General features: G+C 43.6%; 1 protein-coding gene across 4 annotated transcripts in view; it reads right to left on the bottom strand.

Annotated features, from left to right (window-relative positions):
* The window catches only part of CTNNA2 (catenin alpha 2), a 783,863-nt gene that overhangs the window by 543,796 nt on the left and 221,101 nt on the right, over positions 1–18,966 (bottom strand). For all 4 annotated transcript variants that reach the window (XM_053257021.1, XM_053257022.1, XM_053257024.1 and 1 more), the window contains one exon: positions 2,947–3,066. In XM_053257021.1, the coding sequence (XP_053112996.1) occupies positions 2,947–3,066 (120 nt within the window). The remainder of the gene's footprint in view (positions 1–2,946; positions 3,067–18,966) is intronic.

The following is an 18,966-nucleotide window of genomic DNA, read 5'->3' as shown; positions in this document are numbered from 1 at the left end:
AGGAGCAGGGGAGGGGATGTGGGAGGGGAGGTGGAGTGGCTCTGGTCTACAAGAACAATATCCCCCTGACCAGGATCCCTGTCAAAGTGTATGATCATATTGAATGTGTGTTCCTAAGTTTGGGGGCCAGGGATAGACTGGGATTTCTCTTGGTATACCAATCGCCCCGCTGCCCAACAGAGTCCCTAACTGAGCTGATGGACCTAGTCTCAGGCCTGGCTTTGGAGTCTCCCAGGCTTGTGGTGAGGCGGGACTTCAAAGTACACTTTGGGACCAATTTGTCCAGGACAGCTCAGAAGTTCATAGTGGCCACAACATCTATGGGCCTACCCCAGGTGGTCTCGGAACTGACGCATATTGCTGGTCAAACACTTGATCTGGTCTTTCATACTGAGCAGGGTGGAGTTCCGTGGGTGGGGATTCCTGCGATTTCACCTTTGTCATGGACGGACCACCATCTGGTTAAGGTTGGACTCACAACCACATCCCACCTCCACAGGAGTGAGGGGCCCATTAGGATGGTCTGCCTGAGAAGATTACTGGATCCAATAGGATTCCAAGAAGCCTTGGAGAAATTTAGTGTTGGCGCTGCTGGTGACCCTCTCAACACTCTGATGGAGAACTGGAATAATCAACTCACCAGGGCAGTGGACATGATCGCTCCTAAGCATCCTCTCCAACCCACTTCGAAACTGGCCCCTTGGTATATGGAAGAACTACAGGGGTTGAAGTGGTGAGGTAGACAACTAGAGTGCAAGTGGAGATTATTACATAGAGAGCATTCGAAAATCTATGCTCAGGCGATATATGCGGCAAAGAAGTGAATCTTGTCCTCCCGTATCACCTCAGAAAAATCACGTCTGGTGGAGTTGTTCAGGGTCATGAAGGGGTTAATGTGCGCCACTTTCCCCTTGATTCAGAACCAACCATTACTCACTGTGACATTTTTAATGAGTTCTTTGTGGACAAAATCTCTCGTATTCAGGCCGATTTGGATACAAACTCCACAATTGTTACAGAGTCTGATGATGAGGTGTCAAGGAGCTCCTCTTATGTGATGACTCTGGATCAATTCCAGTTTGTGACTCCTGAGGATATGGACAAGTAGCTTGGAATGGTGCGGCCTACCATCTGTCCTCTTGATCTTTGCCCAACATGGCTTATACTATCTGACAGGAAGGCTGTCGTAGAGGGCCTGGTAGAGATTATAAATGCTTCTCTGAGGGAGAGCAGGATGCCTCCTTGTCTTAAGGAGGCAATCATTAGACTGCTTCTAAAGAAGCCTGCCTTGGATCCCTCAGAGTTAAATAATTACAGGCCTGTATCCAAACTTCCATGGTTGGGCAAGGTGATTGAGAACGTGGTGGCCTCCCAACTACAGGCAGTCTTGGATGAAACTGATTATCTAGACCAATTTCAAACTGGTTTTCGGGAAGGCTATGGGGTGGAGACTGCCTTGGTCGGCATGATGGATGATCTCCAATTGGGAAATGACAGAGGAAGTGTGACTCTGTTGGTCCTTTTGGATCTCTTGGCGGCTTTCAATACTATTGTCCATAGTATCCTTCTGGAATGTCTGAGGGGGTTGGGGGTGGGAGGCACTGCTTTGCAGTGGTTCCGCTCCTACCTCACGGGCAGATTCCAGATGGTGTCTCTAGGAGACTCTTGTTCCTCAAAATCTGAAGTTTTTTATGGTGTCCCTCAGGGCTCCGTATTGTCTCCGATGTTGTTTAACATCTACATAAAACCACTGGGAGAGATCATCACAAGATTTGGTGCAGGGTGTTATCAATATGCTGATGACACCCAAATCTATCTCTACATGTCAACATCATCAAGAGAAGGCATAACCTCCCTAAATGCCTGCCTGGAGGCAGTGATGGGCTGGATGAGGAATAACAAACTGAGGCTGAATCCAGATAAGACGGAAGTACTTATTGTATGGTGTCCCTCAGGACGGAAGTACTTATTGTATGGGATCAAAACTCAGGAGACGATTTTGATCTGCCTGTTCTGGATGGGGTCACACTTCCCCAGAAGGAGCAGGTATGCAGTCTGGGGGTGCTTCTGGAGCCAAACATCTCCCTGGTGTTCCAGGTTCAGGCGGTGGCTAGAGGTGTTTTTAATCAGCTTTGGCTGATTCACCAGCTGCATCCTGTTTCTTGAGATGAACAATCTCAAAACAGTGGCACATCTTCTGGTAACCTCTAGGCTGGATTACTGCAATGAGCTCTATGTGGGGCTGCCTTTGTACATAGTCTGGAAAATGCAGTTGATTCAGAACGCGGCAGACAGATTGGTCTCTGGGTCTTCTAGGAGAGACCATATTTCTCCTGTGTTGAAGGAAATGCACTGGCTGCTGATACGTTCCTGTGCAAAATACAAGGTGCTGGTCATTACCTATAAAGCCCTAAACAGCTTAGGCCCAGGGTATTTAAGAGAATGTCTTCTTCGCCATGAGCCCCACCGCCAGCTAAGATCATCTGGAAAGGTTTGCCTGTGGCTGCCGCCAACTCATTTGGCGGCTACTAGGGAACGGGCCTTCTCCGTTGCAGCCCCTGGACTTTGGAAGGCGCTCCCTGTTGAAGTAAGAGCCTCCCCATCTCTGGCAACTTTTAAAAAGGCACTGAAGACACATTTATTCACCCAGGCTTTTGATTAGATTTAAAGTCTTGAAATTTTTAATACTGGGTTTTAAATGTTTTAAATTTTTTTTAATGTTTTAAATGATTTTAATTGTTAATTGATTTGACGTTTTAAATTATTTTCATTGTAACTGCTGAGAAACTAAAGTTTTGGGTAGTATAGAAATATTTTAAATATATAAATAAAATAAAACGAAAATGCCCCCCCACCCGCCCCATTTTCATTGCCTACAAACAGTGTAGCAAAAACAGAAAATGAAGGGTTTTTTAAAAACTTGACTCTAGATTAGGTTACACCCACCTGTTGCCTTCGAGCAGCTACATAGTTAAGTTTCACCATTTCTTTTCCAAATTCTTTAAAACGGTTTGCAAGGTCTTGCTCATTGGTGGCATTCTTCACAGCTTCTAGTGCTTCTTCTACCTAGAATGTAGAACGAAGGAAGAGAGACAGAGACTTATACCCATGCCAAATGATTTTCAATAACCCATTTACAACACAAGGCAGCATAAAAATGCATCCAAACATTACAAATTTAGCATGCACCCATATCAAAAGCAGCAAAAATGTGCATTTATTGGACTGAATATTTACCCTGAAAATATGATGTGGAGACTGCCTTCCATCCTCGGTGCTGTCTTGCAGCATGCATTTGGTGAAAAAAGCATGGGTATACATGCTTGGATAAAAGCCGATCAAATGCTCAGGTCTCGATCCAAAGAACCATGCAAGAACCACCAAAGGGCCTTTGGACTGGTGTGTCTCTACCATCACACCCAAGCTTTTTAATTAGACTTACAGTTTTTAACACTTTGTTAAATTTCAAATTATTTCAGTGTCTTCGGGTTTTAATTTTGTTTTAATTTGTACTGTTTTATTTTAAACCACCCAGAGACATACATTTTAGGCACTATATAAATGTTAAATAAAATAAATAAAATTAAAGCAACCCCTCATTTTACATTATAGCGCATATTTTGAAACGGATGAAACCACCTAAAGGACCTCCTTAGATCTCAGCCCCTAACTGGTATATAAAGTAAAGGAAAAAGTGTGCTGTCGAGTTGGTGTTGACTCCTGGTGACCACAGAGCCATGTGGTTTTCTTACAGGGAACAGGAGGGGTTGACCATGGCCATCTCTTTGCAGTATGGGATTATGCCTTTCAGCATCTTCCTATATTGCTGCTGCCCGATATTGGTGTTTCCCGGCGTACATTTCCACAAATCCTAACCTCAGAAGCGGCTCCCTTTCAGTGGGAGGGACCATTAATGTTTAGTCTTTGTGAAAGCACTGTAATGGATTCGCTCAACTTTGGCCCTCTAGCTGCTTTTGGACTACATCTTCCAGTATCCCTTGTCACAGTGGCCAATAGTCAGGGATGATGGGAGTTGTAGGCCAATATCTGCAGGGGAGCCGAAGCTTAGCAGCCCTGAGTTAGCTAAACTCACAAGCCGTGAAAAAGGCCAATTCGATGCTAGGGATCGTTAGGAAGGGGGTTGAAAATAAAATGGCTAATATTATAATGCCCTTATAAAAAACTATGGTGCGGCCACACCTGGAGTACTGCATACAATTCTGGTCACCATATCTAAAATAGGACATTGTAGAACTGGAAAAGGTACAGAAGAGGGCAACCAAGATGATCAGGGGCCTAGAGCACCTCTCTTATGAGGCAAGCTGACAACACCTGGGGCTATTTAGTTTCAAAAAAAGACGACTGTGGGGAGAGGTCTATAAAATCATGCATGGTGTGGAGAAGTGGATAGAGAGAAATTCTTCTCCCTCTCCCATAACAGTAGAACCAGGGGTCATCCCATGAAATTGATTGCCAGGAAATTTAGAACCAGGAAATGGAAATATTTCTTCACACAACGCATAATCAGCTTGTGGAATTCTCTGCCACAAGATGTGGTGACAGCCAACAACCTGGATGGCTTTAAGAGAGGTTTGGATAACTTCATAGAGGAGAGGTCTATCAGCGGCTACTAGTCGGAGGGCTAAAAGCCACCTCCAGTCTCAAAGGCAGGATGGCTCTGAGTACCAGTTGCAAGGGAGTAACAGCAGGAGAGAGGGCATGCCCACAACTCCTGCCCATAGGCTTCCAGCAGCATCTGGTGGGCCACTGTGTGAAACAGGATGCTGGACTCAATGGGCCTTGGGCCTGATCCAGCAGGGCTGTTCTTATATTCTTATGACTCTATTTTCAAGCCTGCAAGAAGTGGGAATTTCAAATATATACCTTCTAACTTTTTTTTTTTTAAATCAGTTCTCCAATACCATCCTAATACAAGTGAAATTTAAAATTAAAGGAGTAGAATATCTGCACAGGCATGATACATGATAATACTAATTTTAATATTAATATTACAGTCAATGACCAGTCAGCATACACATCAAAATATACATCAAAATACAAATCAGCTTGAAACAAAACAAAATCAAAACAGTAAATCTAAATAACAAAGCATCAAGGGATACAAAATCTCAATCACTGCTAAACACTTGCTCTTGTCTCAGTTTACAAGCTGCTGCACAAAATCTTGCTGTCCCCGTTGTAACAACTAAATTGGTCCACCAAGAGATAGAAGATGTAGTACTCTTCTGATCATCCTGGCCTTTTTTTAAAAAAGTTCAATCTAGGTGGTATGAATGTTCCTATAGTATGCACAGTGTAAGAGCACGTGTGAGATGGACTCAATGTCTTCCGAGCCACATGGACATAACTGGTTCCAAAGCAGTATCCCCTTAAATCTGCCATCCAAAACAGCCGAAGGCAAGGCATTAAACCGTGCCAATGAGAAAGCTTTCATCTGATTTAAGGTGGTCAAGTATGTAAGTTATGCAGCTGGCCAAGGGTAGTTTGAAAAACCACTTAAAGTACTCCCAGTAATAACCAGGCTTAAATCCAATTGCTTCTCCGTATCCACTATACAATGCTTAATAATTTCTTTGGCAGCATCGTAACCCAAAGCCAGTCGATACAGGCATGATGCAGATATCATGTGAAAACTAAATATGGGTTGTGTGGTTCCCAATGCAGGGATTCTCAAACAGGTGTTGCCAGATGTTGTTGGGCATCATGATGGGAGTGGTAGCCCGACAACATCTGAGGACCCAAGTTTGAAAACTCCAACAGGTGCGCACGGCAAAAGCACTGCAGGGAGCTACAGCCAGTTGGGGAAACATACTGAAATGGTGATATTTCTTATGCTATGCCATATGCTGCGTATTTCACTGATTTACAACAAAAGAACATAACATAACAGCGGCTGGTTCAAAATGAAGTACAGCAGCAGGAAATCAAGGATAATTTTGAACCTTCGGTTTTTAAAATGTTGCTTCTGCCAACCATTTTCACAAACAGCGGGTGACAACTAAGCCGGAAAAACTCCCACCATAGTTGCTCAACTTTGGTGTACAAAAGAGAAGACGCTCCACATCAGCAATGCAAAATGAAATAAACTGTCATGACAAATTATAAGCTCGGGATGGATCACATAAAAGCGGGTGATCATGACAATAATGAAAAAAAGCATAACTACATGTTTTATGCAGTCTGCAAAAATAATAATAATAATCTTTATTCTCATAGATGAACAGCAGCAAGGCAATCCTGTCAAACAGAATGATGGAATTCCCAACTTCAGGAGTTAGAAAGCACAAGGTCAATCTATCCTAGAGTCCTCATCATGAAGCTATATACTTTCATACATAAGAAATGTAAGATCTTGGTACAACTCTTGAGACCCTATTTTCATCATCAAAAAACCACTGGTGAAAAGAGAACAATATGCCAGATTGTCGCCAGTGATCTGTGGCTTGTAGAAATCAGAAACATCCGTTCTGAACATTATCCCTTGCGAGAGTTACTTCCAGAAACTGCTGAAGACCTGAACAGATAAGACTGGGAAGTGTGAGTACTTTTTGCCATGCCTAAATGCAAGGCAATGCATCTCGTCTTGTCACCAGACTTTACTCAAGGTTGCTCCCCTGAGTAGCTGCTGAAACAGCATGCCCAAGAGCTCACTTGGGTATTGCACTTAGATATAAAGTTATTATACAATGCAGTCTCACCCAGCCTTGGTTCAAACCCAGTTATTTTTTGTATTATTACTATTATTGTTACATTTATATCCCGCTCTTCCTCCAAAGAGCCCAAAGTGGTGTACATGGTTATGGTTACTCTCACAACAACCCTGTCAAGTAGGTTAGACTGAGAGATACGTGACTGGCCCAGAGTCACCCACTGGGTTTCATGGTTGAATTGGGATTTGAACTCAGGTCTCCCCAGTCCTAGCCCAACACTCTAATCACAACACCCACACTGGCTCTCAGCAGATGACACTTCACATTGGGTAGAGCTGATCCAGTTGGGCTGAATTTGAAATATCTATGTCATGGACCAGACTGTGACAGTAGCCACAGACCCATAGTAGCCACTCTGCGTCCAATGCTGAGGACCTGCCCCCAGCTCTGGATCCGGGAGAATCCAAGAGCTGGAGTCCACCCTGACCCCAGATAGCCGCATGCCTCCTAAAGACACACAGAGGTCTGGGAGCTTTGGGCCAGAGTTTGTGACCAGGAGGCCGCTAACAGGAACAAGAGGGGTTTACATGGCAGTTTAATGGATAAACGTGCCTGGCACGAAGACCAAGCATTGGACCTCCAAGGTCCCCTTCCCTCTCTAACATGCTAGGATTCTATGGAGCAGAGCAAAGAGACAGACTCCAGAAAGCTGACTTTTTGAGGTTTCCACTCTCCAGTCAAGGGGACAGAGCCCTGGAATGGAAATCGGAGCTCAGGAGGAACCTAAGGGCTCAGTATTTTATTTTATTTTATTTTATTCTAATCTATCTATCTAACACATTTGTATACTGCCCAAAACGCAGTGTCCCGCAGTGTCCCGACAGGCGCATGCGTGCTGGTATTTACACAACTTCCTGGCAACGACGGGGGCAGGGGCGGCAGGGAGGAACCCTGCCGCCCCCAAAACTTCAATTCTAAATACAGCGCCGGAGGGGGAAGAGCGGCAGGAGGGGTAAGTACTACCCCCCGCCCTTAAAGTTCAACTCCCCCTCAGTGCCGGACCACCAGACCAGCCCCGTTCCAAACCAGTTCGGAGGCCTCCAACATGGCCTCTGAACCGGTTTGTGCACATCCCTATTAGGTGTCCTGGACCCAAGCCGTTGAAGGCTTTATAGGTAATAACTAGCACTTTTTATTTCACTCTGAAACATACTGGCAGCCCGTGCAGTTCTTTTGAAATTGGTATTATATGGTCCCTTCAGGTTGTCCCAAAGACCAGTCTGGCTGCTGCATTCTGTACCAATTGTAGTGTCTGGACTATATACAAAGGCAGCTCCACGTGCATTGCAGCAGTCAAACCTAGAGGTTACCAGCATATGCACCACAGTTTTGGTGCATATTTTGGTCCACAGACGGTCAGCTTGTTATCACTCATCCAGCCCATTACCACCTCCTGGCAGGCATTTAAGGAGGTTATGCCATTTCCTGATGAAGTTGCTATGGAAAATTTTATTTCGGTGTCATCAGCATATTGTTAACACCCTGCACCAAACCTCCTGCTGATCCCTTCCAGCGGTTTCAGGTAGATGTTAAAAAGTGTTGGAGACTGTATGGAGCCTTGTGGAAATCCATACTTTAGCTCTCTTTTTCCAGAGCAATTGACAAGAAGTCAATTACACTTTTCAGAAATAAATCAGATAAAACAAATCTGAATCACAATTAGTCTTCTTGGAGCCTCCTGGCACTGTGACAGACAGGAATTTTGCCAGCAGCCACAAGTTTACAGCATTCTCCTACAGACTTGAATGAGGCACTCCCGCCAGATATTGATATCTAAATGGATGGACTGGCTTCAAATGAAGAAAAAAAGTAAACACAACTCTGTGAAACACTCTGTGAAGACAAGTAGATAACAAGGGAGGCTCAAGGAATTTATTTATTACAGGGAATTGTCACCAAGGAAAACAGAATTTTTTTTTGTTTTGTTAAAAAAAAAATATTATGTTAAGTGCCAAAGTGAAAAATACTATCAAATCTGGAAAAGGATCGACCAAATGAACAAATAAGCAGCTAGTTCAGGCTGGTAATCCAAAACAAAGGATCATCAAAACCAAAACTTAAGAATTAACAAATGAACCATTTGTTCATTAAGAAATTCACAAAAGAGCCATTCCAGGTAGAACTGTCCTGAGCCTGCCAAGCTGGATTAATTGATCATGAATTTATAACACAGTAGCCAGTTGTAAGAACGTCTCAGGTTTCAGCTTTACTAGTAAATAACAGGTCTGAGCAACCAGTCACACCTGGAACACGGAAGCAAATAGTCAGGGAACCAATGATCCAACTGAAATCCAATAAACTAGACCTTCTAGCAGAATTCCACAGGTCTGAATTCAAGGGTCACAATCCAGCAGACTAGAGTCACGAAGGCTGGTTAGATGCATTGTCCCCAGCAATGCTCAGGGCACAAACTGCAGAATTTATAGCAAACAGCCAGGTGCACACAATCACCATTCCACACCCAGCAGCTGATATAAATTCAGTCAGTCTCTTGCTGCCTTCTTGCTGATAACTAGCTGCAGCTTCTCAACTCCATAACCTGCCTTACACTTCTCTTGCATGTGTTATCTGGCAGACAACGGCCTCTCGACCTCCTGCTTGTACTCCAACTCTTCCCTCCGAAGGCCACTCTGCCCCGTTGGCTCCTCTTGTGGCCACCACTCACCCTGGCCCATCTCGCCCATCAGACGCCTGCCTGACATCTTGGGGAGCTGCTGCCAGTCAGTGTAAACATTTGAGATAGCTGGCCCAATGGATGAACTCAGTATATGGCAGCTTCCAATGTTCCACTCCAATTTAAAAGGTTACAACTGAGGTTAGGGCAAATCAAGAAAATAAACTAGAGGTTGTATTTAAGGTAGGATCACAAAGTTCAAGAAGTGTCAGAAGGGACAGAGAAAGAGAAATCTCTATTCTGTCAAGGTAGGCCAGTTAGAAATACTTGCAGACAGGAGGGAAAGAACTGGGAGATAGACAATAAAACAAATAAAATTCACTCAGTGAAATATCTCACATTGGAAATTTCCATTCCAATGGGTGAAAGAGGTATTCAGATGTATATGGACAGTACATACGGACAAATAATAAATTCTCAAAAGTAAACCAGAGCGTAGGAATTTTCCCCTGGGTGAGCCTCAATCCACCCCTTCCTATCTGGCAAAGGCTATTCTTTTTCAAGAACCTTTGAGTGTCTCTGATCCTTGCTTCATGGCCTTCTCTGCTATGTATTGACTGTTTACCCCCATAAACCCCCTACTAACTGGGCAAAGAGGCACATTTTATTGTGGTGATTCTCCTTCTTTAGCAGGGGGAGAGTAACTGGCCCTATCCACCCCCAGCACAGTACTTCCAGTGACTGTTGCTGGTGTCTATCCTCTGTTTCGCTTTATTTTAGAATGTGAGCCCTTTGGGGACAGGGAACCATCTTATTTATTTGTTGTTTCTCTTTGTAAACCGCCTTGAGCTATTTTTGTAAGGGTGGTGTAGAAATCAAAATAATAATAATAATAATAATAATAATAATAATAATAGTAGTAGTAGTAGTAGTAGTAGTAGTAGCAGTAGTAGTAGTAGTAGTAGTAATAATACCTGGCAATGGCTTAAGAATGGCAACTTGAAGAAAGAAACAGAGGGTTTAATACTGGCTGCACAAGAACAGGCACTAAGAATAAATGCAATAAGAGCAAAAGTCGAAAAATCCACCACAAACAGCAAGTGCCGCCTTTGTAAAGAAGCAGATGAAACAGTGGACCACCTAATCAGCTGTTGTAAAAAGATCGCACAGACTGACTACAAACAAAGGCATGACAAGGTAGCAGGGATGATACACTGGAACATCTGCAAAAAATACAAGCTACCTGTAGCCAAAAAATGGTGGGACCACAAAATTGAAAAAGTTGAAGAAAATGAAGATGTAAAAATATTATGGGACTTCTGACTACAAACAGACAAACATCTGCCACACAATACACCAGATATAACTGTAGTCGAGAAGAAAGAAAAACAAGTCAAAATAATCGACATAGTAATACCAGGGGATAGCAGAATAGAAGAAAAAGAAATAGAAAAAATCACAAAATACAAAGATCTACAAATTGAAATTGAAAGTCTGTGGCAGAAAAAGACCAAAGTAATCCCAGTGGGAATTGGCGCCCTGGGTGCAGTTCCAAAAGACCTTGAAGAGCACCTCAACACCATCGGGGCCACAGAAATCACCATCAGCCAATGACAAAAAGCAGCTTTACTGGGAACAGCCTATATTCTGCGACGATATCTATAACAACAGCAACAACATTGACAATAAAATTCAGCCATCCTAGGTCCTTGGGAAGGACTCGATGTCTGGCTAAAACAAACCAGTCAATAACACCTGTCTGACGTGTGTAAACAAGAAATAATAAACGGTTTGATTTTTAATGCTAGGGTTTTTTCCCTGCTATTACTTTATTTTGGTCATCTTCTTTAAATATAATTCTCTAAGACATACTTGTGGGTAATCCCATGTGTGTTGGCTCTCGCAAGAGTTTGGAAAGCTGCCGGATAGACATGGGATGGGTGGGGGGAAAGAAAATGGCAGAGGCAGCAGCCAGCTGGCCAGAAAGCAACAGGGTGGGGGGAGAAGAAGCCGGTCCATAAAAAGCTAGCCCACCCGCCAGCCAGAAAGTGGTGGAAGGGGGAGAAAAGGGCAGTGGGTGGTCAGTGCAGGAAGAAGGCGGCTGTGGGTGAGTGGTCCGACCGGAGGCACAGATGTTCTGCGCCCAACCCAGCTAGTTTTATTTAATTACTTTATTTTCTGCTTGTACTTTATTTTAGATTGAGAGCCACCTTGTAGGCCTTTTGACTAAAAAACAGAATAAAGATTTTCGATACATACATAAAACCTGGAAACAAAGACACAGGCTTCCGAAGGAAGGAATCATACTGGAATAGAGCCCAACTGGATTCTAGTCTTTGCTCCAGGAGTTTCCTCAGAGTGGCGAATTAGAGGACCTAGAGCTCACTTCAGACTAACATATAATCATTTAAAGGTGGGTTTCTGACCATTGCACCCAAATACAATAGCTGTCTATCATCCAGAACATCAAAAGGCTGTGCATAAAGCAAATAGGATGTATCAGAAGAGCCATCCACCCAATGTAACCAGGGGAACACATTTTACATTTCCTAGGTGGATTTGCATGTTGAAAAGAACTGAGAGATAAAAATATAGTGAACTAATTGCTAGGAATATTCCAAGATGGGTGAAAAAGCTGCTAGATAAAGGGTTTTGATTTGAAATCACTTTACTTTCTATGCAGTGAGGAAAGGCAATTGATTAGATTATGTTTTCTCAACTGATTCCTATTTTTACTATTTCATAATTGAAAGCAAGCTGGAGAGTAATCATTTCCCAATTACAATAGACATTATACGTTCTCATATGTGAAAGGGGACCAGCAGTTATAACAAGATGAATTATTTTATTCAAGGCAATAAGCTTACAGAACTGAATGCCATCTCAAAAAGAGAAGTACCAAACGTCTTCATGCACCCCATAATACTTGTTTATAAAGAAAATATATTTGGCCATTCAAAGCTGAAATCCTTCAGCCTCCTATGATAACTCCCTATCCTGAGCAGGAGATTGAACCAGAAGCCCACCCAAGTCCCTTCCAGTCTAAAATTCTGGCAACGATGCACTGAAATGCATTTTGATTCAGACTCATCGCCTCCCCAACACCACTACCACCCTGAGATAGCTAGGCAACTGATTAGGCATTGATTAGAGAAATTCTGACACACCTGCACTTTTACAAATCATGATCTAAGAGCACACAAACTGCAACTATTTTTTCAGGAAGATGGGGAGAAGATGGTTTTCCATACGTTTTCCATAAGCAGCTTTGGTTTAATTTAGGATTAACTGCATCAGAAAGAAACTTAGTAAAGTGTGAGCCTTAGTATCCTGAGGACTGCACTAAATTTTTAATAGAAGAGCAGGTGTCGGCATGTCAGTGGGGAAGAATATTTGACTGGAATCTATAATGGTCAGGTCAATAAATCCTCCTTTACCTTCATTCCCCCCGCCCCCAAGTTGGAGAATATTCCTTTCTGGTCACCCAGGTCAAAGGGTGAGGTTACAAACCTAGCAGCAAAAAAGGGCACCAAACCTAGCACCGAAACATGGGCAGAAATGTTTTCAGAATGATGGAAACCCATTTTTGATTACCTGTTTATATATCTGTTAATAATGCTGGTAAAATCCTGAAGGGGCAAGGATCTGGCATCCATAAACAAAGGTACTAAAAAGGATCCAAGAAATCTACTATTACTTTAGTGGTTATCACCTCTAAAATCTATATCTGTTTTCTACTCGCTATTGTTGAGAGACTGGGCAGAGAGGCAACAAAATGACAGAATAAGAAGGGAAAGGTACTACAGTATTGATCCACACTTTGTTCTATTACAAAATGTGTTCAAAGAACAGGAAAACAGCTTTATGTAGCTATTATTGATTTAGCACCAGCCATTAACTGGGTTGACAGAAAACAATTTTGGTTTAAACTTTTAAATGCCAACATGGATAGGAATGAATCTTGATATTTTATTTTATTTTTAGAAAAACCTTCTCTGTACAGTAAAAGTACGGGAAGCTACAATGGGGTTTGGGGGGATTATTCCTTCAAGGATGCCTTTTGGCGCATGCTCTCTCTCTCTCTCTCATTTTAATGTCAATGATATAATAGATATTTCCAAGACACCAAAGTTTCCCAACTGCTACTGCAAATTATAAATTTTCAGCCCTATTATTTGCTTGCTAGATTTGTACTTTCCAACAGGCGCAGAGTGGCTATTGAGTCAAAAGTCATCGTAAGGCTCTCCTTTCTAAAAACACAAATGAGGAAGGTGATGATTACTTACAGTTGGGAGAGTTTCATTTAAAAAGAGCAGCTGGTTTGAAATGGCAGAAACACAAACGTAGTATTTGAGAAATGACCAAGTGTCTACAAGTGGAAGACTGATGAGATTAATAATAGAGCAATACTTAAAAATTATTAAATATTTTAGGAATCCAATTTAAAAAGAAAAGTCCATGGATTTGTAATGTGGCAGCATTGTGATACAAGCCTTTTAATCAATGAAAGTAAGAATGGCTGACAGATGGAGCAGAGAGCCACGGATGCAAGAGAGATCCAGCCCAACAGGACTGCTAGTAATGGTGGGGGCTCCTCTGTGCCACGGACGCACTGTCTCATCAGCCTTCCCAGTGATGATGCAATGTGTCTAGCAGTGCCAATGGGCTAGTGAGTGCCTTGGCAGCAGTGAGAGGAGATCTCTGTTGGATCTGCAGCTCAATGCACAGCCAATAAGTTTTACCCGGAGTAAAGGAGGCTATTATTTCCAACATTAACAGATGAGGAGCAGAACTGGGGTGTGACTGATTCAACAAAGATGAAGAAAATATATGTTTAACCTGCTTTCTGCATGGGAAGTACCCTTATGAAATTGCATCCACCCTTGTGTCCCCCCACCGCCTGTAACAACTTTGCAATGCCTGCACCAATTTGCAACAGATATGGTCCAAATGATTTGTTTATTTAACATATTTATATACCGCCCCTTTGGTATACTGCCAGTACAAACTCACACCTTTGTACTGCGCCACATAGGGGCACTTGAAGTAGTGATGTGCCCGGACCGGTTCGGAGGCCATTCTAAAGGCCTCCGGAACGGTCCGGACATGGGTGGTTCGGATTCGGGTGGTTCGGGGTAGGGGGTCCCCTTAAGCGCGGGGAGGACTTACTTACCCCTCCCGCCGCTTTCCCCCCTCCGGCGCCCGTATTTTATTGAATAATTGGGGCGACAGGATACCTCCCTGCCGCCCCTTCTCCCGGCGCTTCTCTGCTCTGCTGCTGCAGCATGCACACGCATGCATATCTTCTTGAGTAATTGGGCGGCCTTCTCCAGCGCTTTGGGAATTCTTTTTACTAAAATCTTTTAGCAATTCTTCCCCCGCTTAACGTGCAGTGCTGTGCAAAAGGCTTTAAGAAGCCTTGTGTGCGTGTGCGTGCACGCGCACGAGTAAACGGAGCGGCAGGATATCTCCCTGCCGAAGTCTCCCATAAACGGTTACTGGTCCATCTGTGGTCAGCACATAGTGAAGGAGATTATCCATTATGCCTGTTGTACACTGGCTAGTAACTGGATGGAAATAGAAACGTTATTAGATAGAATTCTCAGCAGACTTGCTGACAAATGATGTTGATAATGTTTGTTATCTTTTATCTGATCAAACCTGCTTTGTTTGCCACTGTGAGACCAAAAAAAAAAAAAAAATCAGGTAAGAGTTTGTGCCACAGAATGCAATACCATTTAATGGCAACAACTTATTTTAAGATGGTAGCGGATCAGGGGCTGTCCAGGGGCAGCTATCTGGAAAGATATTGGGGAAAGGAGACAAATCAGCAGAAATTGTCCCTCCCCTTCGCGTAAGCAGAACACACTCTGACAAGTTTGAAGTTAAGATGTGCCTCTCAACATGGAGGTTCACATAGCTGGTTCACAGCCAGTAACCATCAAGATATATCCTTCATTAATTAGTTTAGTCCTTTTAAAAAGTCATTTAAGAATTGGGGATCATCACCACTTTTCGTGATAGTGAATTCTGCAATTAAATAGTGAAGCCCATGTAAAATTTCTGTGTTGTGGGATGAAGCAGATGTCCAGGAATGATGCTGGTGCCAAGGAATTGGAAATAGTTATCCTTCCAACACATCTAGCAATGCTGATTCCATGTGCATCATATCCACACATGCCTTTGCAAAACACAGCATGAGAAGGCAGTTTCTCATTAGAAGCAGGGGTCATCTCATGAAACCGATTGCCAGGACATTTAGGACCAACAAAAGGAGGTAGTTTTTTACACAGGACTATACGGTGGCATCATCATCATCAGCTGGGATGATGGCCACCATCAAAGCTGGTGGACATCACCACATCTCATGGCAGAGAACTCCACAGATTAATTATATGGAATTCTCTGCCACAAGATGTGGTGGCTACCAGCTTGCCCACTAGCGTAGATGGTTTTCAGCAGGGCTTAGACAAATTCATGGAGGACAAGTCCATCAATGGCTGCTAGTCCTTCCTCCAGGCTTTGGGGCAAGATGCCTCTGAATACCACTTGCAGGGGAACAACAGCAGGAGAGAGAACATGCCCTCACCTCTTGCCTGTGGGCTTCTCAGAGGTAGCTGGCGGGCCACTGTGGGATACGGGATGCTGGACTAGATGGGCCTTGGGCCTGATCCAGCAGGGCTGTTCTTATATCCTTTTACTTGCTCCATGCATGTGAAGCTACACCAAACATGCTGCCCCACCTTTCCCTGTGAATGACTGGTGTAAAATGATCATGTTTAATTCTGCATTGTTTGTAAGCCACTTTGCATATTTCAAATGGAAAAGTAGCCTAAAATTCCTAAACAAACAAACAAACCCCAACATTCTGTTACATCAATCAGTGTCTCTAGATAACATTTGTCATGCTCAAAAGGTAAAAGCGACTCTCTACTACTATGCTCTAATTACCCAATCATAGTATCAACTCATTCCTTTCCCAGTGAAAGGAGTGTAAGTACAAACCTTGCTGATTGCCATGACAGTTAAGAAAATTACCAAGAAAACCAGAATCTCATCAATGTGCAATTTATTCCTGCTGTTTCTCCTCCGCCACCAAAAATACTAACTAATTTTCTGACATGAAAATTGCTACAATCCTAACATAAAGGCAACTACTATCACTTCCATTCTCATGCAGATGAATTGGCTGCCATTTTCTGCTAGCGACCAGTTTTACATCTTTTTCAATTAACGTCAGTCCCTTCTGTCGGGGAGGGGTGGGGGAGCTATCAGGCCTGCTTATTCTATATTTATGAAAATGTCCCAGGGAAATAAATTTGGAGGTACACACAGAAAGGCTGCCTGCAGCACAATGCTACAAAATTTGCATTCCTATCAGGAAGCCACGCTGAAGGGATAATATGTCATTTCTGTTACACCACCTGACGTGTAGAATTAAATATTTCAGCAGACGTCTAAGGCGGTAGCTTGCTGAAGCCATCAGTGCCAGGGACGAGGTCGTGTGTGTGTGAATGACTGTAAGGATCAGGGTCTTTGTAAGCTCAGCCAGCTCGCTAATAAGCATTTCGTTGGAGTAGCCTGGATTGCTAAAGGTGAGCACCATTAAACAACTCCTGCCACTTCTACTGAGAGCTGTCATAAGCACACAAGGACATAAGAATAGCCCTGCTGGATCAGGCCCAAGGCCTATCTAGTCCAGCATCCTGTTTTACACAGTAGCCTACCAGATGCATCTGGGAAGCCCACCGGCAAGAGAGGTGAGGGTATGTCCTCTCTCCTGTTGTTGCTCCCTTTCAACTGATATTCAAAGGCATCTTGCTTCTGAGGCTGGAGCTGGCTTATAGCCTCCAGACTAGTAGCCATTGATAGACCTGCCCTCCATGAATTTGTCTAAGACCCTTTTAAAGCCATCCAAGCTAGTGGTGGCCATCATCACATCCTGTGGCAGAGAATTCCATATATATGTGCTCTGTTAAAAAGTGCTTCTTTTGTCGGTCCTAAATTTCCAGACCATCAGTTTCATGGGTTGGCCTCTGTTTCTAGTGTTGTGGGAGAGGAAGAAAAGTTTTTCTCTGTCCCCTCTCTCTACTCCATGCATAAATTTATATACTTCAGTCATGTCTCCCCATAGTCACCTCTTTTCTAAACTAAAGAGCCCTAATGCTATAGCCTTGCCTCATAAGTAAGGTGCTCCAGGCCCCTTGGTTGCCCTCTTCTGCACCTTTGTCAACAAACAACACCTGAGAGAAAATGCACCACCGACTTTTAAAACCAGTTTTTCTCCAGACTGGGTCCTCTGTCTCCCCAGGGTTTGCAGGAAGCCAGAGAGAGGCATGAGTGGCAGGGATCAGAAGGGAAAACCACTGCTAACTAGGCATCCTGAAGCAGCATCAAAGCTTGGGATTCTACAAGAAATGGAATAGGAAAGAGAGAAAGAAATAGTGGCACATATACAGAACAATTGTACACGAGTTTAATACCATTGGGGCAAGCTTGTTGTGGAACCCAGCCATTACATGAGTGTAAATCTATGGGAAGGTATAGGTGTACTCTCATGCAACAGCATTTTCGTGTTTGTGCAACTAGCGTGACCACAATGGTACTAGGCTCACATACTGTGGAACTGGATGGGAATTGTGGGCAGGGTAGATATGTTGGTGGGAAGGAGGAGTTGAGTTATCAGGCTGCCTTCTGCTGAGCCAGATAACTGGCTCATCTCGCTCATGATTATCTACACTGACTTGTGGCAACTGTCCAGGGTTTCAGACAGTGGTCCTGTCTAGCTTAACAAGATGGCAGCACCAGAAGATGCCAGGAATGGAAACTGTAACCTTCGGCATACAAACCATGTGTTCTAACCAGTGTTCCCTCCAACAGGGATTCCCAGATGTTGACTACAACTCCCAGAATCCCCAAGCAAAAGCTGTTGCAGCTGGGGATTCTGGGACTTGTAGTCAACATCTGTGAATCCCTGTTAGAGGGAACACTGGTTCTAACACTCCACTGCAAACCCCCTTGCCCAGGTTTTCTGGTTGCTCAAGTATTCTGAGCCGCTGAGAATAGACAAGGGTGGAAATGAGGCCAGGTGACTTTGGAATTCCTCCTTCAACCCTCTCCATTGTATTATTTTATGTATTTGCACTGGGTAATCTGCATGCTTCAGGAAGGCAGAGACAACTGTCCCTTGCTACTTGCTTATTATACCTATTAGCACCAGCATCCCCGCTGTGCTACAACATATCGATCCATTGCTGCATAATTTAGAGGTGGTGCTTGTGTTAGAGCTGCCAGATGGAGACTGCTTTAAATCACTCCCCATGGTAGTAATCTTGTAGCAGTACATTCAGCAGATACAGCCTTAACTTTTTTTCCCATGACACACTCTGTGCATGTTTTGCATTGGCTACCAGAACCAGCCAAAAAAACCAGCACATAACGAGGGAACAGTACCTCTCAAGTTCATGAGCTGCAGAGAAATCCAGTAGGGCAGGCCTGCTCAACTGCGGCTCTCCTGCAGATGTTGGCCTACAACTCTCTTAATCCCTGGCTATTGGCTACTGTGGATGGGGATTATGGGAGTTGTACACCAAAAACAGCTGGGGGGCCTTAGTTGAGCAG

This window comes from Hemicordylus capensis, chromosome 5, assembly GCF_027244095.1.
Source record: "Hemicordylus capensis ecotype Gifberg chromosome 5, rHemCap1.1.pri, whole genome shotgun sequence".
In the NCBI taxonomy this organism is placed as follows: Eukaryota; Metazoa; Chordata; class Lepidosauria; order Squamata; family Cordylidae; genus Hemicordylus; species Hemicordylus capensis.
This window is presented reverse-complemented; position numbering and strand designations above follow the sequence as displayed.